At 38.0% G+C, this 26,350-nt stretch overlaps 1 protein-coding gene across 15 annotated transcripts in view; it reads right to left on the bottom strand.

The window, feature by feature from the left end:
- Nucleotides 1–411: 411 nt before the first annotated feature.
- RBMS3 (RNA binding motif single stranded interacting protein 3) overlaps nucleotides 412–26,350 on the bottom strand; it is an 830,766-nt gene continuing 804,827 nt past the window's right edge. For 8 of the 15 annotated variants that reach the window (XM_027584288.2, XM_027584297.2, XM_027584292.2 and 5 more), the window contains 3 exons: nucleotides 17,530–17,610; nucleotides 14,708–14,835; nucleotides 412–6,893 (listed from right to left, as the gene is read on the bottom strand). In XM_027584288.2, the coding sequence (XP_027440089.1) occupies nucleotides 6,887–6,893; nucleotides 14,708–14,835; nucleotides 17,530–17,610 (216 nt within the window). In that variant the 3' untranslated portion in view covers nucleotides 412–6,886. Of the gene's footprint in view, nucleotides 6,894–14,703; nucleotides 14,836–17,529; nucleotides 17,611–26,350 lie in introns of those variants that run through there. The other 7 variants (XM_027584293.1, XM_027584289.1, XM_027584299.2 and 4 more) reach the window with 1 other exon arrangement.

Raw genomic sequence — 26,350 nt, forward strand, 5'->3', positions numbered from 1 at the left:
TCTTTGCAAAAGATATGGGAAGTAGTTGGTAGATGCTAAGCATGTTTGGAGATAGGAACTGGACTATCTCTGAAGCATAAAGAGTAGGAAGCATGTGTGAGGTTAGGAAGACCTACAGGGTCTCTAATTGGGGGTTTTCTCAACCCCTTGCATGAATAGAATGCTCTCTCCTCTCCTAGTTTTTGTTACCAGGGATGGTATGCTGCTGCTATTGCTGCTGCTTCCTCTTTTTCCTCTCCTCCTGCTCCTCCTCCTCCTCCTCCTTCTTCTTTCTTCTTCTTCTTCTTCTTCTCCTATTTTGAAGCATCCTGAAGGAAGCCAGCAGTATACCCAATTAAATATAGAGACTGCTCCCTCCCACCGGTCCCTCCTTCAACCCATCTCTGGAGCAGTGAAGAAAAACACAACAGCCTACTTGACTGATTTTATTTTCATTTTTTATTGAAAGCTTCATCAAAGAAAACAGAAGTTTAAACCTAACATCCACTGATCTACAGAAAGCCCAAGGAACGGGGGAAATGGTAGCTAATTTGACTGTGGTACAGATGAAAAATTAAAAATAAAACCAGAAACACTATAGAGTTACAGAACTTTCCATGACAGAGACAGCAGTACAAAATGCTCTTAAATAAAGTTCAAATTTGAATGATGTTTCAAAGTTCCATGAAGTCAAATATGGCCTAAAACAAGGGTTTTAAAAGAAGCTGTGTCCCACTTTTTTTTAATTTAAAGAAACTAGAATTTCATAGCAAGTACACTTTTACATTTATTTTTTGAAAATTAAGATTCCAATTATATTCCTCTTCTTTTTAAATAAATAGAAGCATTAATTTCCAGAATGGAGAAAACTTTTTCAAGTGTCTCTTTGAAATAGTTTTTATAGTGCCTGAAAAGTATGAAATAACTCATTTTTTCATATATGAGGAAATAACATACTTTGGGGAAGAGGACAGAGCATCTTTCATAAGAATCTAAGACCAGAGGGTTTAAAACACAAAGCATAACACTAAAGTTACACTTTGGACACTACTTAAATTTGAAATGATCAGAAAAAATCCACTGGAGTGTCAAGGTCATTCACCCTTATTACTGTGATGCAAAATTTAAAAAAATAAATAAATAACAAAACAATGCATTTTTTTTTTTTTGCCAAAGATTTAAGATAGGGATAAGAGTATATATTTAACCAAGAGATGTTATTATATTCTCATAACTCAATTTTGAGTTGACCTTTTCTTCTGGTTAAAATTTCAATAGTGAACGAAACCAAAAGAGCTTTCTTTTGAGGGAAGCCAAATACTTTGCTGCAATTTTTTTTCGGTTTGTATTTGCAAGAATACAGCCAACTCTCAATTATTTGCAGTGAATGGGAAAGGGACGTTATGGATAGTAAAAGTCCATGGTATATAATGCACTGACTGTTTTACTAATGATTTTAAACTCCTTCGGTAAATCGAGACTTAACAAAGAAACAGACTGATTTGAATTTGATTTCCAAATGTTTCTTTTTCACCCTCAGGGTTAAATGCTAATAAAAGGAAATAGAGCCCAAGACCTAAGAGTTGAAAAAAGAAGACAAAACAAATCTACCAAGTAAATAGCCCTTCAAAACTTGAGAGTGATTGTATTTCTGCAAGACTCAGTCATTGGGGAAGTTACTAACTGCACTGAATAAAATGGAAGAAAAGTGTGACTCCGTGGCCCAGAGGTTCTTCCCTCAGACTCCAAGCTTGATCTCACCTCTGCTCCAGCTTTAAAGCTTCCTGAGTGGAAGAAGCGTTTCTTAAAATATTATTTTCCCTTTCAGAAATACAAAGAAATGAGTATTGAGAAGCGATCTGTCCTTTTTTCATGTGACAGGGAGCATATGTATTAGGGTATAAAATGAAAGAGAAAAGAAACCACCAATATGGGGTGAGCTTCCCTGCACCGGATGAGAAAAGATCTTTGGGGCCACTCAGGGATCTTATATTTAGCTTTGTATTTTCCTGAACTCTGTGCAGTCCACAAAGGACAGGCATGACCAAGAACACTCAGATTAAGGGACCAATTTCATATTTAAGAATATTGGGTAAGAAATGTTAAATTTGAGTTAGACTCAACTGTCTTCCGATGCCACGGTGGATGTCATTTGTAACAAATTGATTCATTAATGAAATCCCATTATCACTCTGTCACAGGAAGGGGGTAGTATACAGAATCAATGAGCCTGTTTAAATTCTGTCAGTCCCTCAGATTGGAGTGAGATGCTGTCAGTCTCAGTGAGCTCAAAATTTTGAAGGATGCCAGGCACAGTAACACAAAAAACCAAAATCTCATCCTTCACTCCCTACCGTGGACAAGATAATGTGAATCAAGTCTCTATGACATGTTTAAACTTTGTTATGAAGTATGATTCCTCAAATGTGCTCAACGTTGTTTATACACATACATAAATATTCCCCTTCATTAGATTTTATATCATCTAAAAACATTAATCACTGTAACCCACTTAAGAATTTCTCCCTGCTTATCAGCTCATCTGCAGTGGTTCGTGCACGCAAAGTAAGAATGAGACTTGAGTTGTCAAATGTATTTTTAGTTTCCTATTAACATTATAATCTGTCTAGACAGTCCACTGAAACTTCGGAATCATGAAGACTGCAAAAGTGCTACTCAAATCAAATCTCACTCTTCATTAATGGGGATTTCAGGCCACCATAAAAGATACATAGGTATATATTAGACATCGCAAATATTCAAATAATTTTTTTTTAGGAAAAAAAAGCTATTCTTTTTTTGTCACACATGAATTGAAATGATTTTCACACCGTTTTGCAAGGGGTCGATGTATTCTGCAGGGACAATGACCTTCCTGCTCCACCCAGGCTTTTTCTGCTCTCAGCCTTCCATCTCTAACACGAGTGCTTTTAATACCATGTAGTTTTTCACTGGAATGTGTGGAAGTGAGTCTTATATGCTATCAACTGTGGCAGATCTGTTAAAGTCACAGGAAGAAATTGATTCAAGTGAAGCATGGAGACAACATCTGAATGATTGAAATTTATCAAGGAAACAGCCAAACTGAAGTCAGGGAGAGGATTTTTTGTTGTTTTGTTGTTGTTTTGTTTTTAAGAATTTTATGTCACTTGCAACAATCAAGGCGTGCCAGTCTTCAAGGACAGTCACCAGCACCTGCTAGCATTACCTTTAGCTTACCTAGGGTCCAAGACATCTTCAGAACACATGACCATGCATTGAGTCACTATGCATAATTTGTCTTCCCTGACAAAACCTTATCATTATTAAAAGAAAACCCACTCCTCCACTGACCATGTAACTAGAGTTTGGAGAAGATAACATTTATCCCATTTGGATTGTGGCTTTGGTTTGTTTCCTGATGTTTAGAAGCCTTGGCAGTTAAAGTCAAAAGGAAAAAATGGAAATATCTGAATAAATATTTGGAAATCTGAGCCAGAATACTTAAAAAAAAAAAAAGAGCCCTAAATAGGATTAGAATCACCATAATATTAGTTGCTGATTAAATCAGGATTCTGATGTCTGCATATATTGAACACACATTTTGGTTTGTTTTATTCTTCATACAATGTAATGCTGCTTACCTGTTGATGCTTTTTGTTTATTCCCCCAGACTTGACTCTTAAAAACAATCATTAGGTAAGATGACAGATGCAAATTTGAACATGTGTCATTTTTCCTTCTTTTTTTTTTCTTTTTGGTTTGAAATAAGATATTTTCTAGAATGGCATGATATAAAAAATCCAAACACAAAACACACGTGGACACATAAAATGACAGGTAATTTCCTTGTGCCTGAAGTGGCTTAAAAAAATTGAGATCATTGAAATTTCATAGTTGAAAAAAATGTTTCTGAATGTATAAATAAAGCAGTAGTTTTGAATAGAAACAGGAAGTTACCTAGGCACATTCATCAGCCACATGGTAGCTACCTCTTAGCCTCATTGTTGATTGCGTAAATGAGACTTTCTTTGTATCACATTAAGGTTTGTTTTGTGTGTGTTTTTTTTTTTACAGAAACAAAAGAAAGCATGTTGGTTTCATAGTCAAATGAATTATGCCCAGGATAATCCTTATTTATACAAAGAGTTCAGAGACTGAAAAAGAGAAACGAAAAGCACAGTTCCTATACACGTTCCTTAAACCCCCTGAAACTCAGGGGCCTGCTTCTCAAAGATAAAACTTAAGTGCCACCCGTGAAATACATGAGAAGCTTGAAGGACGGAACAGAAGAAAGTACACATCTAGGATTCTCTCTAGAGCATGGAAAACCATTAAGGATGGGTGTCAACAGATGGAATTTCTCTGTAGCAGCACATGCTACATTTTCTTGGATCCATTTGTGCCTCTGATTTGGCTGCAAAGATAGGGAGCCACTTTCTAGACTTGAGTTTCCAATTCATGGGGTTTCAAATAAGAGAACCGGGCTCATTTCTGTTAACAGGTCACAAATCGTTGAATATTGACAATTTCAGAACAGCCAAACTCATTACTGATATTGACCTAATGGGATTATGATTTGCCTTTTAAGTTTTTTTTAGTTTTTAAAAGCCTACCTTTTTTTTTTTTTTTTTTACAGTGCACTTAATGCATTTCCCTCTTCCTTCTGGACTAAGACAGGTTCCCCCGACTTAGTTTGTGAAAAGACTTTCACCTATCTAATTCCAATGATCCCTTCAGAAAGCAACTCTGTGCATAATTCAACCAAGTTCCATCGGTCTTAATTTCAGGTAAAACTATACAGGTTGAACATGGATTCCATGAGTCAAATATGCAGAGATGTTTGTTAAGTCAATCTAATTCATTTTAGACAAAGTTTTGCATCATTCTCAATGCGAATATATCTCCTTTGGCTTTAAAGATTGAGCAAACCTAATTCTTTTGGTTCTTATCGATATAAATCATATAATTTCTTGATTGTCAACTAGCATTTTAAAAGCTTACCTAACTTCCACTAACAGAATCTTCAATCTGATTGGTCCTACTTGTCTCAGAGTTAAACTGAAACAAAAAGGTCTATTTTTGTCCTTCTTCCGACAACACCAGGGTATGAGAATACAATGACAGGAGGCAAAAGGTGGCTGTTCATGGCAGATGAACAAACACTGAGGTGAGAAGACAAAACCTAGAGGCGTTGGACTTGAGAAGGAAGACTATTGTTACAAATACAATGAGACCTTTTCAGGAGACCACTCATCACTTAACAGAATATCTAAGCCTTTTTTTGACAAGTGACCTTTCAGACCAGTTCGGGAAGGACCTTTAGTTCAAAGTTCACAGAAAGGAATTTCAACCTGTTAAGCAAGTGTCTCAACTTATTGGTGGCCATCAATACAGGTGTCACTATTCAAGAGAGCTAGTAAGGAACCAGAAAAGCTCACGGAATGAATAGAAAGCCGTTTGGCTCTGTCAGTTGGTATCCAGAACTCTTCATGCTGAAACTGCTGAACACAGCAGGTGCGAGCTATCAACAAATGCACATTAGCAAGAAAACAAAAACAGAAACAGAAACAAAAACAAAAACAAAAAACACCTTTTGTTTTGCTCTGTTTTGCAGTATATAAAACACCAGTGGAAGGTAGTTTAAACAAACAACAAAGTAAGAACTGGTCCGGCCATGTAGGTCAAATAAAATTCTTAAAAAGAAAGGAGAAGAAAAGGAAAACAACCTCTATCTTCTGGACTGCAATAGGGTGCCACTTCATCTTTGGTATAAAATAGGCCATCCATAGGCTGAATTTGATCACAACTAGGAAAGACTACAGAAATTGTCAACAATTTCTCTATCTATTGCTTTTTTTTTTTTTGCACTTTTTGACCATAAGCTCCTATCTACTTAAGTTTTTTTTTTAATGCTCTTAAGCTAGGTTTTGCAATGTGACAAGCAAAGCTGACTAAAAACTTTGTAAAGCTCATAAAAAAGACTGCAGATAAAAAGCACTAATGCTTTTGCTAGCGATCACGCTTCGTAAATAAAAAAATCTGCATTCTGCCCCCAAACACGCATTATTTCTAATGCAGTTGTTTTTAAACCAACATTAATAACTTTACCGTAAAATGTTTTAGCCTTCTAGAATGATTCAACACTTAAGACAAAGTTCATGAAAAGTCCCAGCATTTTCCCAATTCTTGCAGTTGCCATGGTTTCTTTTATCAACAAATTTTCTTCAAATGAAGAAAAAACATTTTCTTTTAAACTGTACAGTTTTTTTTTTCACCCTAAAAACTCATAGTCTTAAACTTCTGTACCAGTTAAAGCCGGCACAATATTTCAATTCTTTCTTGAATTTTTTTTAACAAGACGTTGACAGCTTGCCTCGAGAGCCTTTGACGTCCTTAAAATTAAGGCAATTAAGATTCAAGATAAACCTTACCTAAGTATTTCTAAGAAAAAAATAAAATAAAAAACAACCCACTAGATTTAAACAAAAGGGGGAAAAGAAAGAGTAGCTTAATTACTGAGGAAGACAATTTGTTTCCATTTCTGCTTTGCCCACCTCTTGACATCTGATTTTCTGTTAAAAAAAAAAAAAATCTGTCTACATCTTCTGGTAAATTCTGAAGTCAAATGTTCTTCCAAATATAATGTCAACTTTCTGTGTTTTGTTTTGTTGTTGGTTTTTGTTTGTTTGTTTCCTCTTCTGGGATTTTTTCTTTAAAAAAAAACGATGGCGAAAGTAAACTGTCAGACCACATGAAGGAACCATTTGCACAGCACATAAAAACACTTTGTTTTCACTGGGTATAGTAGAAAATTAAAAAAAAAAAAGCATTCCATCGACGCCTGTGCAAACTGGAAGCCAACTTCCTGTTCAATGAAGTTTCTTCGTTCAAGGCAAAGTTTCAGACGGACATTCTTCAGTCTTGTTTATGGTCTGTGGAAACAATCGAGTATGAGTGGTCATTATATGAAAGCAACTTTGAAATCACCTCATATGCTCTTTTCCAGTGAGGTCTCTTTAAAAGATACCAAGCTGTTTCAATATCTAGAAAATTGTACAAGTTTTAAATCCTGCCACTTTCATACAATTATATATTTGAGCCAGAGAGTTTGTTCACATTAAGTATCAAGGCTAATAGAACAAGAATATTTTTTGGTCTAAAGTAATAAATACTACAACATATTTGAGCCGGAGAGTTTGTTCACATTAAAGGTCAAGGCTAATAGATCAAGAATATCTTTCAATTTAAAGTAGTAAATATGACAAAAATACCCAGACAAGTAATACTCCCTATGTGCACGGAACCTATTTTTCAATGTCTGGCTTATGTTTTAGGTACCCCCAGAAATTCTGTCCTTTCAAAACTCCTGTGGGATTCATCACTAATTCAGTCAACAAATGTGCCCATCCCTACTATGTACCCAAGACACAGCAATGGTTGGTGTGTTACCCTGTGGTATTCACCAAGTATAATCACATAAGCCTTATTTGGCCCAATAAAGTAGTAAGAGAGTTAAGAGGGAATGGGTTTTGTTCACTTTCCCTCATCCCCTCTTCTTCCTTATTTACCCATCTCATCAAGATTTTTAATTCTTGAGAACAGGCACTATATTCTACTACTTTTTACTCTCCATGAATCTGGCAGATGGTATGCACGTAATAGGTGTTTCACTAGACAAATGCAGACAAATGACGTTTTTACTTATGCCACTTGGCCTAGCCTAGCCCAAATAATGTCTTCTCCTTCTGCCCCATCTACAATTGCTGGACTGAGCTTCTAGTGGGTTGACTTCCACGCTTAGCTCTTCCATCCACAGACTAGAATTTTGTTAAATAATTTCAGGGATGTGCTATAAAAACCGATTTTTGAAACTACAGGTCAATTTATTTATTTTAAAAGATTTTATTTATTTGAAAAGTAGGGGGAGCAGCAGGCAGAGGGATAAGCAGGCTCCCCACTGAGCAAGGAGCCAGACCCGGGACTTGACGCCAGGACCCTGGGATCATGACCTCAGCCAAAGGCAGACGCTTAACCAACTGAGCCACCTAGGCACCCCTACAGGTCAGTTTAGATGAAGCTCACTTCTCTCAGTGCTTTGCAGGTTCTTCTGACGCCCAGTTGCTTAATTTACTAAAGAGGACTCAGGGTTGCTGAGGTTGTACAGGTTGTTCACTGCACAAGATGCATGACTGAGTTTGTGGGGGCTAAATTCTCACCCAAAGTCTGGTGCAGGGCTGCATCTGCTCTGAGCAAGTGGGCTTTATTCAAATTTACAAAATGCCCTTAAGGATGTTTTAAGGTATATAACAGGTAGGCTGGGATGATCCAGAGAAGTTCTTTTTCCTAATTTGGAAACAGCACTCATACGAATTCACTATGTCTCTTAGAAGCCTGATAAACTTGTTCTTAGAATCATGTAAGAAAAGCAACTAGTTGATAGTTGATATTTCCATTTTTAACCAATAGTTTAAGTTTCTAGGAATACATAGTTTGTGTGTGTTATGTGAAAAAGTGGGGCTTCTTTTAAGAAGAGATGCAATTAAAAATTTCATACCATCAGCAACAATTAGGGAAACTTTATTAGTAGTAGTCATGGGAACCATGGTATATATGTGATCTCTATTCCTTTGCAAAATACAGATTTACTCCATGAATTTCTTAAAAATCGCCCTTGTTGTGGGAACAAAACTTTTCTCTTTGTTCGGTTTTGTGTTTTTGTTTTTTGATCTGTTCTTTGCTCCCACTCCCATCTTCCACCTGGTCTTGTTATTCATTTAGCAGAAAATGCCTAATACACCGTGAATCTCTGGAACAGCTGCTCCATGAACGGTGTCTTAGTCAATGGGCTACCCTGACATACAACACCCACACTGCTCAGGTATGTCACATGCACTGGTCTTGAGGCATCCATATTTATGAGCTAGGCTACAACTACTTTCAAGCTCTAACCTTACCAAATGTTTCCAAGGGCCCTCTCCCATCAAGTGGTCTCATTGTTACATGACAACAAGTGGGGAGCAATGAATGGCTGTCCTTTGCCTTTTCTTGGTTGCTAGCTGAAGTTGGAAGGGACAAGGTGTTGCTATTTAATAGAACTGAATTCACTCCTATCCACCTTCTCTGTCCTAGATGAGATGTGAAAGTGCACATTTACATAATGCTTCTGTATTGCCCTGAAACTTCTCATCCTCCCCTCCAGTCCCCAAAGAAAGCAGAGTGGATAGATTAGGAAGTAGCAAACCACAGGCTTAGAATTCCAGACTTTTAGAAGTGGAAAGACATCTTTGGAATCATCTAAGGATGCAATGTCCCCCAGTGTCATTCCTGACAGATTAGCTTCATGTGATGCCGTGTGAAAAGAGGGATTCTGTGGTCCAGAGTTTGGGGGAAACTGCACATTATGCTCCCACTCCTGCACTACCCATAGGTAAACTAAACATATAGGAAGGGCACCAACCAAGAAGGGTATCAATATAAAAACAAACTTATTTAAAGAACGTAATCTTTTCAATTAGTATCAAAATAATTATCCTGTTGACAGTGAACATTTTGTTACAGTTCTTTAGTAATTTAATATGTTTGAAAAAACTCTCAGAATTCCCAAGTAGGAAGTCCAGCCTACAGGACATGCTAATCTTTCAGGAAGTGAAATGTTTGATTTATCTGGCTCTCTAGGAGGTCCGGCTATTAGCATTTTAATAGCTTTGAAGAGAACTGCAATTAAGAAAGCATTTCACTTAGGTTAGAGGGTGTTTGCCTAAACTCCTTGGGACCCCCAATCCTCCACCTCAACTCCAGGGAATGGTGGTAAATCCTCCCCCAGCACTAAAACCGAGTTTACACTCTTGGGAGAACACTGATCTAATCTCTTGCTCTAAAGAAGAGGAAAAGGAGGCTCCAAAGGGCTGAGTGACAACTAGTAGGTGGCAATCAGAATTTAACTTTGCTTGAAGACTTGTACTTTTCAAGCCCTTGTCATTTTTAAGATTTTTACGATTTCTTAAATAGCACAAAGAAAAACTGCTAACTTGGGCAGGAACTGGAATTTCCACAGAACTTCTCAAAACAAACCACAGGTATCCTATCTGTCTTTGCAGATAAGAGCCCCGAAATTCCCTTTTGCATGAGTAGCCTCTTTTAACAAGGAAAAAAAATCATGAATACAAAATGTGAAGACCTGTTTTTTAGCTTGGAAAGTGGCATTTGGAATAGTAAAATATTTGCTGCTATAGATCCCAAATATAACCTTTCGATTCATATATGCACATCATTTCTACTTCTCAAACTTTGATCCTGCAACGTTCTGTTGTGATGTCTGTGATTTTCTTCAAAATATCTTTAGTATAGACATTATGGTGCTAAATCTAAGTGTGACGAGTTAAGCTCCTTTTCCAGGGCACTCAGCTACCCTCGTCCAAATTTCACGCCCCACAGGAGGTCAGCTACCATTTAATGAGAAAGGCCAGAGGTTTGCACAAGTACTTTAAATTGTCCGTATCTCAATTAGCATAATGATCATCAGAAACGGGTTGCCTAAAGAAAGTAGTGGCATGTTAATTAGCATAATGATGCTGGACATCAGCTGCCATTTGTGAAATTTGGACTATTCAAGATCACTTGGATAGGCTAAAATATTTTAGAGATCCTCTCCACTGTAGGTGAAAGACACAGTTAGAATGTATGGACGTTTGTAGCCTTATAACTTTAGGGATACTGCTTGTGGCTTGATCTCAAAACAATTTATTAATTTATTTGTGCCTGCTTTCTTATGAATGCTTCCCTGACAAATGTCTCTGTGGGAACTCTTGCGTCCCTCAAACTTTTCCCAGGGATGGTTATATAAGAACCCAGGTGTCTACATGAACCACATACTTAGCTCAGTTCCCAGGGTCTTCTTAAATGGTTCTGTAGACTCTCATGCCTTACCATGACACAGATCAGCTGCCCTTGGCTGAAACTGATAAAACCTTGGATAAAGCCACACTCATTTCTTCCTTTTAGAAAATTTCAGAATAGATTGTTATCCATCAGTGTATTTGACCTAGAATACTATTTTTGTTTTCATGCAATATATTATTGTTCTCTTTTCAAGTCAAAAAAGCTCCCGGCACTTAGGGACAACATGTCAGAGAGAGTAAGTTGAGAATATAAACAGGACCTGTTAACAATTTTCTCCAGATTTGAAGAAGTGTACACGAGGCCATGCAAGTGGTGTTCACATGGCACACGTTTGAAATGTCCCATGTTCCAATGTGCTTTCATCTCTGGCATGTTGCCACAAACTGGCCCTGTGGAACATCCTGTAACATACATTCCTGAATAAGTGCAAAGGAAAATTCCTCCCAATGAGGAAATCCCTCGCCATAATGCTTACCACTGTGGGGACACACGGGGAGCGTTTCCTTCTTTGATACCCTATCATCTGTGGAAAGGCCCAAGTTATCAGCCATAGGAATCTGAGGTTCAAGGCATGTAACCATGTGACCACGGTGGTGGTGGTGGGAGGTAGTTTTAAAATGTTTAAACACTTAAAGCTTTCTGTGGTCAGACTCAGACTTCCTAGTATAGTTCAAGGAATAAAGCTTCTTTGAATTGACTTATTAAAGGATAATTAAATCCCTTATCTTTCTCTATAGATCAGGCCCTCCCTGGTTTTATCTTATCTGCCCCTGTTAGTAGCATCAATAACTCGGGGGTTCTGTTTGGAATTGTAAAGCCCGTTTTCCTTTTTCCTCTTACTTCAATCTACCCTTCCTGCCCTTACCCCCCACCCTCTACCCCATTGCACTTTCCACCATCTTACTTCAGACCTTTGTTCCCTATTGTCTGAATTCTTGCAATCATTGGACTGTTTCCATTGCTTTCAAATCCACTGTTTACCTCAGCTGGAGGATCATTTGTAGAACAAAGGAAGTGCTGTCCAAGCACCTCACTATGACATCTGATGTTAGAATCTGGGTCCAACCTGCTTTTTTACACTATTGTGCTATTCTGAATCCCCTTCTCAGAGAAGCAGTCTGAGCTTTCCCACCCCTGGACTTTGGCCAAGCTGTTACTCCCCCTGGAACACTCCTTGACTCTGTGTAAGAGCCAGTTCCAGTTGCCACAACCTCCACCAAAGCTGACCCAGTCGAGAAAAATTAAAAGCATTCTCCTATTACTATAGTATTCTTTAAAAGAGCCCTGTTCATTTTCTCCCTTGCAGTAGACACATCATGTCTATGTGTACGTCCAAGTCCCGTACTAGATTGTAAACTCTGGAGGGCAGGGATCCTGTCTCCCAGCAGAGAAACTGGCCTGATGCTGGATGCTCTAAAGTGTGGAAGTGGGGAGGGAGGCTGTCACTGGAATCTGGGAGAGGCAGACATGTCCTCTACAGGTCAGGCAGGGCATCCTCTTTCCCAGCGCATCATACAATGGTCGTGAAAGGTAGGGACAACCTGAGAAAGAAGAGAGCATCCCATTGTGGGCTCTAAGTGGGGGCAGCTGAAGCTGATTGAATCAGGCAGGGAAAAGAGAATGTTACAGATAGTCGCAAGAAGGGGGGCATTTGTATCCTGAAAGCCATTCTTGAAACACATCCTTCCACACCCAGACTCCACTGGTTAGTGGAGTCCTTGAAATATAACCCAATTGCTGGCATACCTTCCCTTAATGCCTTCCTTTAGTGGCTCTCTTCACATAGAACTGAGAATGATTCCTGTATACAAAGCCAAGTATCCAAGGACCAAAGGCTCTATAAAAACTGCCTGTTTGACTCTGTCTCCTACATCCACACCCCCCCGCCCCCCCGCCGACTCTTTCACTACACTCTAGCCACAGGTCCCCATTCTAGACCTTTGGTCTTCCTGTTTTTTCTGCCTAGATTGGTTTTTCTCTCCAAATCTCTCCAAGATTAGCTTGTAATTATTATCTTTCAGATCCAGGCCTCTGTGAGAGGCCTTGCCTGATACCAAATCTTAGGTATTTATGCTGTCATTTTCTACCACAAGAATGTTTTTTACATATTGGCGTTGGCTTTGCAATTTCGTTTTTTTTTTTTTTTTATTGTTTGCTGATTGGTCCACTGACTGTGAGTCTACTCCTAGCAGGAAGTAAACTCCAAGAGAGTAGGAAAGGCGCCTGCCTCCTTCATTGTTCTTTTCCTGGCATCTGGAATTCTGGGGGTCACGTAGTAGGCACTATATCAATAATTGTTGACTGGGGGGATGAAAGCATCTCTTTTACTTATCCAGACATCATTGAACTGTTAGCAAGAAGGGTCTAGGATCACTCACTTCCTCATTATGCTCTGAAACAGCAAAAGCCAGCTTCACCTACTCACCAAGTGGTTCTGGCAAATACAGCAGCTCTCAATTCCCACCCGTGTCTCTCACCGTGCTTCCCACAACCAGTCTCTGCTCCTTTCTCACACATTACCCTCTGATCAGACTGAAAAAATTCTAGTATGCTGGGAACAGAGTACCAGAGACTACCATATTGTTCCGTGTGTGTGAAAGTGATTCACATAGGTGAATTAAAAATACAAACAAGAAACAAAACCAAAAACACAAAATGGTTTATTTTTATGGATCTTTCCTGAAAGCTGTTATGTGAAAGTAATAATAATAATAACATTTTTATTATTATAAAGGTTAAGTCATGTGGTCAGCACATTTAATTTGGAAGACTACCTTTAGAAGCTAAGCTACTTAGAGGAGACTCCATTACCATGATTAATCTTTCAGCAACAAACAAATCTCTAAATATGTATTGAGGTTAAAGAGGAATGATTAAGAAATGGGAGCAACACTCAGCAGACTAGGAAAGATCTCTCCGGAATTCTCTATTCACTGGGGCTTTGATTGCTACCTACAGATTAGAATAGTTTGCAGGACAAGACATCCGTATATAGACTGAATTTTTGTTAATTACCTTGGCTTCAAAACCTCACAAATTTTAGTCTACATAATTACTCAACACAAAGCCAACAGTACTTTATAAGTGATTTAAAGATTTGCAAGAGTAATTCTGATACATGATTGTCGCTTTGTCATTTAATTCCTAAATAAGACTCCACATTGTTTTAGATTTTATAGCACCCTTTTTCATGAATTACTTTACTGGGTGTTCAAGGTATCCCTGCAAAGGGAGTGATACTGTCTTCATTTAAGAATTCATGCAGGCTTACTATCCAGTTTCAAGTGGGAATACTGGAGTTTTTTCCAAAAATATGTATAGTAGTTTTTTTTTTTTTTTTTAATGCCCCCTTCTGTATTTAAGGCTTAAGTGAAATTTTACATTAACTCTGGGCATGGCCATATGACTTACTTTGGCCTCTGGGGCAGTAGTAAATGTGTCCAAGTGGACTGAAAAGTGCTTCATTTGGGCTTCTTCTCTTCCTGCTCTCTGAATTCTGGGACTTCCATGTGAATAAGCTGATGCAGGATCAGAAACACATAATCCGATTGCTTCCATCATATTCAACCAACAGACAACTAACACCCAGAAGCAGAGCCGCAAAAATGACCATCAGCTGTCCGCAGGTGCTTGAGCAATTCTAGTCAAGACCAGAAGAACCATCCACCTGAGGTCAGCTTAAGTTGCCGGCCCACGAACTAAATAAATAGACCCATGAACTAAATAAATGCTTGTCACTAAGTTTGGGATGGTCTGTACTGCAGCAAACGCTAACAGATGCAACATGAGAGAACGGTGACAAGATGGTCGATCTTGAGGAAAAGAGCTTAGTGTAGCCCGAACTTACTTAGACTGTTGGTAAGAATATGCAGGTGCATGTTCGTTGGATGTGTCCACTGCTATCTGTTGCTGCTGACCACTGGTGTCCTGGGATGAAGGTGCCACTGTCTGGGGAGAGGTATCAGCAACAACACCCTAAGGAGGCAAATAAGAACACAAAAGCCTTACTGGCTTTAGCAAAGGGCCTTCTTCCAGATGGACTATAGAGAATACCCCTCTTCTTTTTGGCTTGAGTAGAGTTGCACTCGGCCAAATGAAGCTACAGGAAGTACCCCAGGGAAAACCAGAGAGCACATTTGGATAAAGGCTGAGGAATTCACTTCAATGTGTCACCAAGAGGCCTTGCCTTCAGAAACCTCTACTGTAGTCGAATGGTCAGAAAATCACTTTCGCCAAACTTAGAACTTTTAAACCATGGTTGCGTATAGCCACACTAAATAATAATTTATTAATCAAAAGCTCATGCAGGATTCCTATAAAAACTTGTATATTCAAATATTTCCCTGGGGTAGAGTACCGTGTCGTGTCATGTCTCTTTGACTTGGCAAAACAATGGACCTAAAAAGAAAAGAAAGGAAAGAAAAGAAAAGAATACATAAAAGCTTGGAATTCTTTTAAAGGCATATTGTTAGGTAGGTTTTCCCTTCAGCAATTTCGTTTGTTTGGGTTTGTTTTGTTTTCTACAACATGAACTAGAATTCATTTCGAGGTTTCAGAAAACAGACATCTTTAATCTTGATTTGCTACTTCTCTCACCCTCTCATTTCTCACAGATACCAACAAGGATGCCAACAAGGAGTTGATCATCATTAGGGATAGATGTTTGCTTCTGAGAAAGGCACAGGTGGTGTTATCTGGCAGGTGGGAGGCCTAGAGAAGGTATCTCTCTGAATATGTTCTCTTGGTTTTACTCATAGCCTTGGACTCCTACAGTGATGTCAGGTTTCAAACATTTTGGTCAACTCTCTATCCCTAACTAAACTGTTCTTCAGAATCCAAAAATTCTCCCTATATTCTCCCTAATTCTCCCACCAGCATTTACGTGTGCGGATATTGGTGAATTTTCAATGAGTGTTTTACATAGAAAAGAGATCGGTGCTTTCTCTATACGCACAAATTCAAAGCAATCTATTAAAGTGTACCTCCATTTTTCTTAGTGAAAGACTTTTATTTATTTATTTACTTTTTGTAATCGTTATGCCCAATGTGGGGCCTGAACTCACGACCCTGAGATCAAGAGCTGCATACTCCACCTACTGAGCCAGCCAGGTGCCCCAACCCAAAGGACTTCTTTTGATCTATAGACTTCTTCTTTAACTATAATTAGACTGTTTCTAATAAGTCACAGTGTCAAATGTGCCCCATTATTTTATAGTCATCAAAACGCTCAAATTCTGTAGGTAAGCATATCCATATGTCAGTATAGACAAAGAAGAATGCAAATATGTGGTAGAGATCTATGCTAAAAGTGCCTAGAATGTCTAGATTCATTAACTGATGATCTAGATGCTTTTTGATGGTCAAATACAGCAACAAACAAACAAACAAAACCAAAAAAAAAAAAAACACATCTATTTTAAACACATAGTCTTGAAATTCTGAAAAGCCAATTCAAACCTGATTAATACTGACATATTCTCTGGGGCCCACAGGTCTAGAGCACATAAAAGATTTAAAACTGGACCTCCTTGGCTTCCTAAATTACATGATGGTATTCTCTTAAAATTCTGTTTTTCCCAAACCTTGGTACGAGCAAACATCTGGCATATACCAAAACAAACACTGTGTAGGATCCAATTTATTCTGTGAAGATTTCCCCAATCTCTGTAGTTGTAGAGATTGAGCAAGTCATGGTAGCCTTCTATGTGGAGTGGTGCCAGCACCCTAGTTGCTGGCCAACTCATGGACTAGCAATAGCATGGACTCCAGAGGAGTCCCTGCTGTTGGGAAGAAATGCACTGTGACCATAATGGCAAATGCCATCAGGAGAAGGGGAGGAGGGGCAAGAGACAACAATAGCTAGGACTAGACAGAAATATACACATCTAAGTGTTTTACCACTATCTACATAGCTCTATGCTCTCTTCCTTTCTATGTAGCTTGCTGGCTCTGTCCAGTAAAGTAATGTGTACAGGGGATGGGTTCAGCCCAATGGAAAGAGGGAAGGAAAGGAACAAAGTTTCTATTAAAGACAAAATGTCTTCATCATTTGAGGTACCCACAGCCATAAGAGGGTGCAAATAAATCGGAATCTGGGGATGGGACCCAGGCATAAATATTTTTTAAATCTCTCTAAATAATTGCAGAAAATAATATACAGAAAATTTGAGAACCAGTGCACTAATGTGATCATAGATCCCCAAGGGATCTTGTTAAAATGCAAATTCTGATTCAGTAAGTCTGGGTGGTGTCTCAGACTTTGCATTTCTAACAAGCTTCCAGTGATGCTGCTGATGACGCTGGCCCAGGGACACTCTTTTGAGTAACAAGGCACTAGCAAACTCATTTTTGCTGGTTTAGTGGCAAACATTTTTTCCTGCCCTATTCATGAGTATTTGTGGTTAACCTTTAATGGGGTAGTGATCTGGTCTCTGATCTTTTAAGTATTAAAACAATACTCCCCTCTTACCTCTACAGCAAACTGATTTATTTCGTGGGCAAAGCACAACATAGGCATGTTGGTGCACTTTCATATAGTGAACTTGCAATGTCAAATTTTAGAGTGGCACAAAACCACACATAAAGATTGCTTGGGTTATGGGGGCCCACAGTACATGCGGCTGAGATTTGTCATCCCTACCTCTTTCTATAAGACAGGGACAGACTTACTTCAATAGAAACAGCTGTCGGAGGCACAGGCGTGTACTGGGGAAGGTAGGTCCCTTGCATAGGCGCGGCAGCAGTCATATACTAGAGAGAACCAAAGAAAAATGCAGGTGAACTTGAGATTGCAATCAGCGAGGAAAGTAGGTATCACATGAAACTGCTTTAAATGTGTAGCCCACAGCCAGTGCGTTATTACACTCTATGTCCACCAACAACGGGGCAGTTCCTATCAGCAGAGAATGGGCTTGGCTTACTGAGTCAGCATGAGCAGCAGCCTACTACCTCCACTGTACCGGTGCAGTATCGTCCCCCTTCCCTCACTCTGTCTTTGTAGCCGTTCTATCTTAGATTCCCACCATGGCAGTTTCATGTCTAAAACATACATTCCATAAGGGCAGGGAGGATGTCTGTCTTTTTTTCCTTCTCATTTTATTGCTAGCACCTATCACACAGTAGGCTCTCAACGAATCATTTGTTGAATGAATGAATCATCAGATTGTTAGCGATCATTTCTTTTCTAACTAAAAAAAGAAAAAAGAAAAATACAGGAATAACGCAAGCGATGCACATGTAGCAGTATTCAGAGTTGGCGCATGTTCTCATTTTGTCATTCTCCTATCACTTTTTTAGGAGCAAAAGAAATAGTATTACAGATAATGACAAAGTCTCCTTTGTGCCCTCCCCCCCCCCCTTTCCACGCTCATGTCACTGGCAGTATTTTTCTTTTCAACTCCTTTAATTCTCTAAATGTTCTTCATCTGGATGGACAATGAAACCGTCAAACCATTTTTCACTAAGTTGTAGTTTTCAGTAAACCATGCGTTGGGAGTAATAACCTGCGGTTTTGCATTGCAGAAAGGGAGCCCCAGGAAAATTACTTGCTCACCCACATAAGCCAAATTCCATATTCCCATGTCTAATGCCTATCTCCCCACGCAAATTCAACATTCTACTCTTTGAGAATAGAATTTTCTGTGGAATCAGCTGTATTCCTGAGCTTCTAAACTTGACCAACATCACAAAATGTCAGAACCAGTATCATCTAGTGAAGACAAATTTTCCCCATTCACGAAGGTTAGAGACATGATTTTGATGGAAAACTGCAAGCCTCTGCTACTTTATTCTTCTAAATTTGCTAAGTTCAAATACAAATGCCAAGCATCAATATGCAAAACCTAAATTACTATGTTTTGTGTATCCTGGTCCTTTCAGTGTGCAAGCGACGTAATGGTTCTGAATCAAGGGGAATATCTGAATGGAGATGAGCTCATCAGTTGTTCAGTTGTTGGTGTTGTTGGTCCGTATTCATGGAGAATGACAGCAAGTAAGCAGCTCTGGAATAAATGTATTTCCATCCTAAACTAAAAACTGTCTTACTGTATCTACTTGCTAAAAATAGAGATAGGCTTAATGAAACAACCCTAAATCAAACAAACCAAACTGTTGTCTATTGTCCACATGTAGCAACTAATAACTGGGTAACACTAATGACAACTAAATTCAATTCCAATCTATATTAAAAAAAAAACAAACAAAACAAAATAAAAAAAAACAACAAAAAAACTTGTCACTTGGACTAAGAGCAACTATTTGAATGGCCTGGAGATATTACTAATTTCAGTTTACACTTAAAAATTACCAGAGATTTCTATGTATTATCTCCTGTGTTCTCACAGCAGCCATCAATTTTCTACTGAAATTGTCCAGACTGTCATCTCCTTAAAGGCACGGGCCAAACTCTTCATGTCTCTGTATCTTCCAACACACCATGCCATGCCTGATACTCAATAAATAATTGTTCAATGGCTGAAGAAAAACTTGCAAGAAGAAAGCCTTCCATTTCCAGTTACAAATCTTGCACTCCTTTAGCTGTTAATAATTCTGAGCTCACTGTAGATAGTAATTTCATCACCCCTATAGTTCATTTGTATAACCTTTAAACATATACTTTAGCCAACTCTGCTCATTATTGTCCTTGTGTCTTAAAGCAGACATAAGTACTCAGGTATCTGATTGCTATCAATTTTTCAAATAAGTATAGAACCCGGGAGTCACCTTTCAGCAAATATATTCCACATCTAGAACTCTATGGCAGGTGTCTGCCTTGCTAACAAAACTGCTCTAGGAGGTATTTTGGGGATAACAGTTCAGATAGGTGTTTTGCTTATATTATATAGGTTATTAAAATCCTTTAACTGAGCATTTTCTATAATGTATTATTTTTGAATGGTAGCTCAGCTGAGAAAAGAGCTGTGTTCTAGTGCATTCTGGCAAATGCTGCAGAATGTATCTTCTTTTGTGATATTGACATACAATAAAAACTGAGAAGTCAAGTTTTATAGCAGCCTATTTAAAGATGATTAAGGGGTGCCTGGGTGGCTCAGTCGTTAAGCGTCGGCCTTCGGCTCAGGTCATGATCCCCGGGTCCTGGGATCGAGCCCCGCATCTGGCTCCCTGCTCCACGGGAAACCTGCTTCTCCCTCTCCCACTCCCCCTGCTTGTGTTCTCTCTCTCACTGTGTCTCTGTCAAATAAATAAATAAAATCTTCAAAAAAAAAAAAGATGATTAAGCCACCATTCCTTCCTTCCCTCCTTCCTTCCTTCCCTCCTTCCTTCCTTCCTTCCTTCCTTCCTTCTGGTAGCATCTACTAATTTTGCTTAGAACTAGTTGCTGGAGGGGAGGCGGGTCGGGGGATGGGGTGGCTGGGTGATGGACACTGGGAAGGGTATGTGTTGTTGTGAGCGCTGGGTGTTGTGTGAGACTGATGAATCACAGACCGGTACCCCTGAAACAAATAATACATTATATGTTAATTAAAAAAAAAAAAGAATAGTGCTCTAAGGAACATACTATGGAAAATGCTTCTCTAATTGAATCTTGAAAGCCTTAGTAGATTTTTAGCAAGGGGGAATATATTTTTGCCAACTATGAATTTATGTAAGCCCAGAGCTGATTCTATTGGGGCTCATGTTCTACTTTCTGGTCATGGTTTTCCAAGACTTATAATGTACTAGTAAAAGAATACATTGATTTGAGTATTTTCTATTCCAAAGTTAGTAATTCCAAACTTTGCAACTGGGTCTAATAAGTGAGAGTGTATCCTTTGCCTGAGAATATGATACCACTGGTACTTACCTATAGGACACTACTTTGATCTGTCTGCATCCCTCAGGAGCCATTTCTGTGAGTTTTAAGTAGGGGCATGGCCTGGGTCACTCAGAGCAACACTCACTAGTTCTCTAGTTCACTAGTTCACCAACCTCCCTGGCCAAACTAGAGTTCTCAGACAGTGTAGTTAATGAAAAGCATTTTATGTGATTCTTAGCTAATTTTCTTCAAATAACTCTGACTTAATTCAAACCCTCATCTGTGTTTTGTCCAGTAGAACTGAATCAGCATATTTTCACAACTTCCAAGACATTCAGCCCAGACTGAACTGCTTATGGCACAAATTCATACTCCTCTTTAGAACAATGCCGTGAGCTAGGAAGGACGGCTCACCCATTTTACAGATTGAGATAAGATCCCGTGTAATAGGAATAAACTTCTGTTCTTCTGACCCATGACTGAGGATACTTTTCAGTCTACTTCTTTATCTTTGAAATTAAGTAAATAAGGTCTTAAGACTTTCCTTTAGATTGTTTCCATCTAATAAAGATGTCAAGATGGTTGTTGTTGTTGCTGTTAATGGGCTGGAAAAACTGGAGATCCATTTAAGAAACATGGAATGATATATGCCTTTGGATAATATTTTTATTGCCATTTCATTTCCATGCATTTCTTAAATTTTACTTCAATACTCACAATACCTAAATTTCTTCCAGGAAGACTACCCTATATGCTTAACTTGTTTTACAATTTAACTTACTCTTCTGCTACTCCTCTGAACAGAACCAAGAGAGATTTTATAGTATTAATGACATCAACTCAGTTTAGTGTGCTGTATCTTTTAATGAAAAAATATATATATATTTCTTTTTTTTCCCCCCTCACAGAAAAGATAATAGAGCTTGAGAACATTGAAAATTAGGGATAGGCTTATTTTAAACAAGTCAATACTGTGGAGCTTTATGCCCCATAAGACTATTATTTCTGGATAAACTTTTGCAATAAAATTCTGCAGTAGTAGACACATATATTCTAGGGTGAAGCCTCCAGAAGTGACAGCTTTGTAAAACTCGGAGCAAATGCTTACAGGAAATGGCTCCAGCTATGGATAAGATCAACTCCCAGCTTTAGGTAATTGGTGACAAATAACTCTGAACTTTCTCGGCAAGCACAGTTTGATTTCCTTAAGAGCACAGATAAACTACAGTCAGACTTAATAATCCAGGCTGCACAAACACTGTTTAGATCTGGATGCCTCAGAGACTTCTTTTATTTTATCCAGCTAACAAATGACAAAAGACTAAGAGAATGCCCTGTGATATAAAAATCTGCCCTTTCGGCTTGATAAATTCTGGTGGATTACTTATTAAAACCATATCAAGAATGGATGTATATTCTTTAAGCTAATTTCTTTTATAGGTATGTCTCAAAGGCTAGAAAATATCTGCCACCATTCTTTCATGAGTGCAAATTATTTTGCATTTTTTTGATACAACGGCTGATGAGAACCACATTGTGGTGAGATGATATGGATAAAAGGAGCGTCCATACAATATTTCCTTGTTGGTAGCAACCCAAGGTTTAGGCATGAATGGAGAACTTTTATGGTTTTGGTAAACAGCTTGATTATTTTTACATATTCTAAAAGCACTGGATTTTCACATGTAAGTTCGAAGGAGACCTGAATAGCCATTTTCAAACCCACAGAATAAATTCCAGACTCCATCACTTGTTCCAAGAAGTCTAGACGCTGCATCACCAAGATAGTTACACAAAGACAGAAAAAAAATGGTGAAATTGGAGAGGAATTGTGTTTTTGCCTATTTAAGTCAGGACAAACTGTTTCTGTTACTGTGGAATCATTGATTATTTCAGAGGAAACAAAACTCCACATTTTTACTTCTGGATTTACTTTCTCTTCCCCCACCAAAGCAAAACAAATATGTTTTATATATTTCCTGTGAGGAAATTTTCATTTAATAATTTGTAGAGCAAGGGAGTAGCAAGGAATTTCCTACATTTGAATTTTTGAAATTTCCTCAAATAATTTATCAAACTTGCTCATTTGGAGTTGTCACTATACTGCTTAGATTTTAAAATTGGTGCTTCTAGTCCTTGCTATAAAATTCTTCAAGCTGCTTAACAAATTCCAGAAAGGGGAGTTGTCCAGGTACTATCAAACCTGGTAAGTCAATAAGGATACAAGAAAGTTGCAAAAATGCACCTCAGAAAGGAAGTTGAGCAGAAGAAAGCAGCATCATGGAAGATGATGCCAACAGAATGCAGTGTGAATTACTTTCAAGGCCATCCACTGTAAAGTTTCTTCCAACAAAGGAAACTTAAGGGAACAGCCTGGGTTGGGTGAGTGGCTGAGGGAGAGGCATGGTGTTACCTCAGATAGAGGTACTTTGTGGTGTGTAGATTTGTAAAATTCTGTCATTTTAGAGATGGGGAGTAATACCTGGACCCAGGATGGCAAACTGGTATCATTTCACATGCTTGCTTTGACTAAGCAGTAATTGCTGCCTGGAATGAAATTCTAAGGTCTCTAAGTCTCCATACCACTCAATGAATGACAGACCATCCACAGAGAGGAGAAAAGCCGGAGAGATTCTCCTTGAAAGGAAAGTGTCCACTAGGCTGGACTCCTATATGGGTCCCCACTATACATTCTTCCTATAGTCTTTCTACTTCTGCCAATAGAATGTTGGAGAATGAAGTGGATCCTCATCCAGAATAATAGTAATGAATGCTTTCATGATGTTTTGTGCTAGTATTACTTTATAAAGTAGGTACTAACAGAAATAACAAAATAGACAGTTGTGAAAAAATGAAATAATTATCCCTGAAGAGTAGGTGGAGGTGAATACAGATAGTAGCATACCCTTCACTTACTAGGAGTAAAAACACTAAAGGAGGAAAGATAGCCAGTAGATGGCTTGATAAAAACTGAAGCCCAGAATTCTTAGGAGTATGTAATTATAATATTCACCCAATTCCCTAGAGTAGTACCAAACATAATCCACAGAGAGGTGTGCATTAAATTATTAAACAAAAAATACACATTTGGTCAACACTGTGTTCTGGGGTGGCACCATTTTTTGGCAACACATAGCAAGGAGAGTAACAAGGAAGAGTCTTGGAAGTTGTTCTCAGATTGGAAATTTATGAAATCTCACCCCCTGTGCAACAGGGAGAAGTAGTCATTCCCATATAATCACAGGCTAAGGAGGCCTTCAGTTTTGCAGAGAAAGGAATTTTCATGAATGTATTGGAAAAATCCAAAGCCTGCTAGGTTCAAGCTTGTGCACAGATCCCTGTGGTAGTAATAAAAATAAGATAATACCATGGGAAGGTAGCTGATTGAGAAACCTGTGTCTAAAATTTGAACTTCAAACAACTCTATATAGGCATCATGAATTCCTTCCACCCTCTCAAGTTTTCTAAAAAAATATTTGCTTGGGCACCTGGGTGGCTCAGTCATTAAGCATCTGCCTTTGGCTCAGGTCATGATCCCAGGGTCCTGGCATCGAGTCCCGCATCGGGCTCCCTGCTCGGCGGGAAGCCTGCTTCTCCCTCTCCCACTCCCCCTGCTTGTGTTCCTGCTCTCGCTATCTCTCTCTCTCTGTCAAATAAATAGATAAAATCTTTAAAAAAAATAAAAAATAAAAAAAATTTGCTTTATTTCTTGATTGACTGATTTAAAAAACAATTATTAGAATTAATAAGGGAGTTTAGCAAGGTTGCTGGATATAAAGCTAATAAAAACCTAGTTCTATATATCAACAGCAGACAATTAAAAATGAAATTTAAAATAATACTATATTGATGGCATCAAAAAAATAAAACACCTAGAAATAACTTTGAGAAAAGGCATAAAAACTTCTATACTGAAAATTAGAAAGCATTGATGACAGGAATTAAATAAGATCTAAATAATGAGGAGATATACCACATACATGGATTAAAAGACTCAATATTGTTAAAATGTTAATTCTCCTGAAAAGAATCGATAAATTCAATGTAATTCCAGTTGAATTCCAAGCACATTTTCTGGTAGAAGTCAACAAATTCACTTTAAAATTTATATGGAAAGGCAAGAGACCCAGAATAGCCAAGAAAAGTTTGGGGAAAAAAAAAGTTGAAGAATGCATACTACTAGACACCAAGATTTCCTAAAAAGTCATGGCAATTAAGATATTGTGGTATTGTTTCAAGGAGAGAAAGAGTGTCACCATAATTCAATGTAGGCAAGAATGATCTTTTAAAATAAATGATACTGGATAAGCTGGGTATCTCTCTATAGGAAAAATGATCCCAGATCCTTACCTCATACTATACAGTACCTCATAGTGTACAATATTAGAGATAGATCATAGGTATAAATATGAAAGTTATTTTAATATAGTTTTCTAAAGGAAAGAGGAGAAAGCCTTCATGAAATTGAGAATAGCAATGATTTCTTAAACATGACTGAAAAATAATAATAAAAGAAAATATCGATAGTTGGGCTTCATTAAAACTAAGAACTGCCAATTATCAGAAAACAAAGAAAAGATATTTACAGTACATATATCTGATAAAGCTTATACACAGAATGTATATTTTTTAAAAAGATCCACAGTCAGTAAGAAGACTGAACACTGAATTTTTTAAAATGAGCCTGCATGAACTATTAATACACATAATAACTTACATGAATCTCCAGGGAATTATGGTGAGCAAGAAAAAAGAATTCTAAAAGATCATATAGTGTGATTCCATGTATATAACATTTTTTTTTATGATAAAATTTTAGAAGTGGAGAAGAAATTAGTGGTTGTCAAGGATTAGACATGGGGGTAGGGGACTAATAGGGAGGCATGTATAGGTATAAAAGTGGAACAGAAGGATTCTTGTGATACTGAAACTGTTCAATATCTTAACTGTGGTGGTAGCTAAAAAAGTTATATAGGTAAAAATTGTATAGTAAATACACACACACAAACAAGTATAAGTAAAGCTGAGGACACTTGAATGAAATTTGTAGATTATATCAATGTCAATATCCTGCTTGTGATATTACACTATAGTGTTGTAAAATATTACCATTGGGGGACATTGAGGCAATTGTACAAGGGATGTCTGTCTATATGACTTCTTACAACTGCATGTGAATCTCCAAAATCTCAATAAAAAGTTCAGTTAAAAAACAAAACAACAAAAATCATGTATATATAGTCATTCAGACACTTCAGGAAAGAGAATATCTAAATTCCAAATGGCCAGTATGCACATGAACACATAACCTCACTCACGGGTCATCAAGAAAATGCAAATTAAAAATATTATGATATAACACTATAGTCTGACCAGCATGGCAAAAATGAAAAAGACTGACAATACCAAATGTTAAGAGAATGTAGACAACTAGAGCTCCCATACACTGTTAGTAGGAGTATAAATTGGTACATCCACTCTGTAAAACTGTTTGGCAGAACATTTACAGAATCCATGAATGAGCAATCCCACTCCTAGGTATGTGCACAGTAGAAATTCTTTCAAATGTACACCAAGAGATATGTGTCAAATATTTAGAGCAGCATTATTTATAATGGCTCCAAGCTAGAAATAACCTAAATGTCCCTCGACAGTAGAATAAATAAATTGTAATATATTTATATTGTATGATATAAACAATGAAAAAAGAATCCTTGCTCTACAAATATGGATGAA

The sequence above is a fragment of the Zalophus californianus genome, chromosome 1 (genome assembly GCF_009762305.2).
Source record: "Zalophus californianus isolate mZalCal1 chromosome 1, mZalCal1.pri.v2, whole genome shotgun sequence".
In the NCBI taxonomy this organism is placed as follows: Eukaryota; Metazoa; Chordata; class Mammalia; order Carnivora; family Otariidae; genus Zalophus; species Zalophus californianus.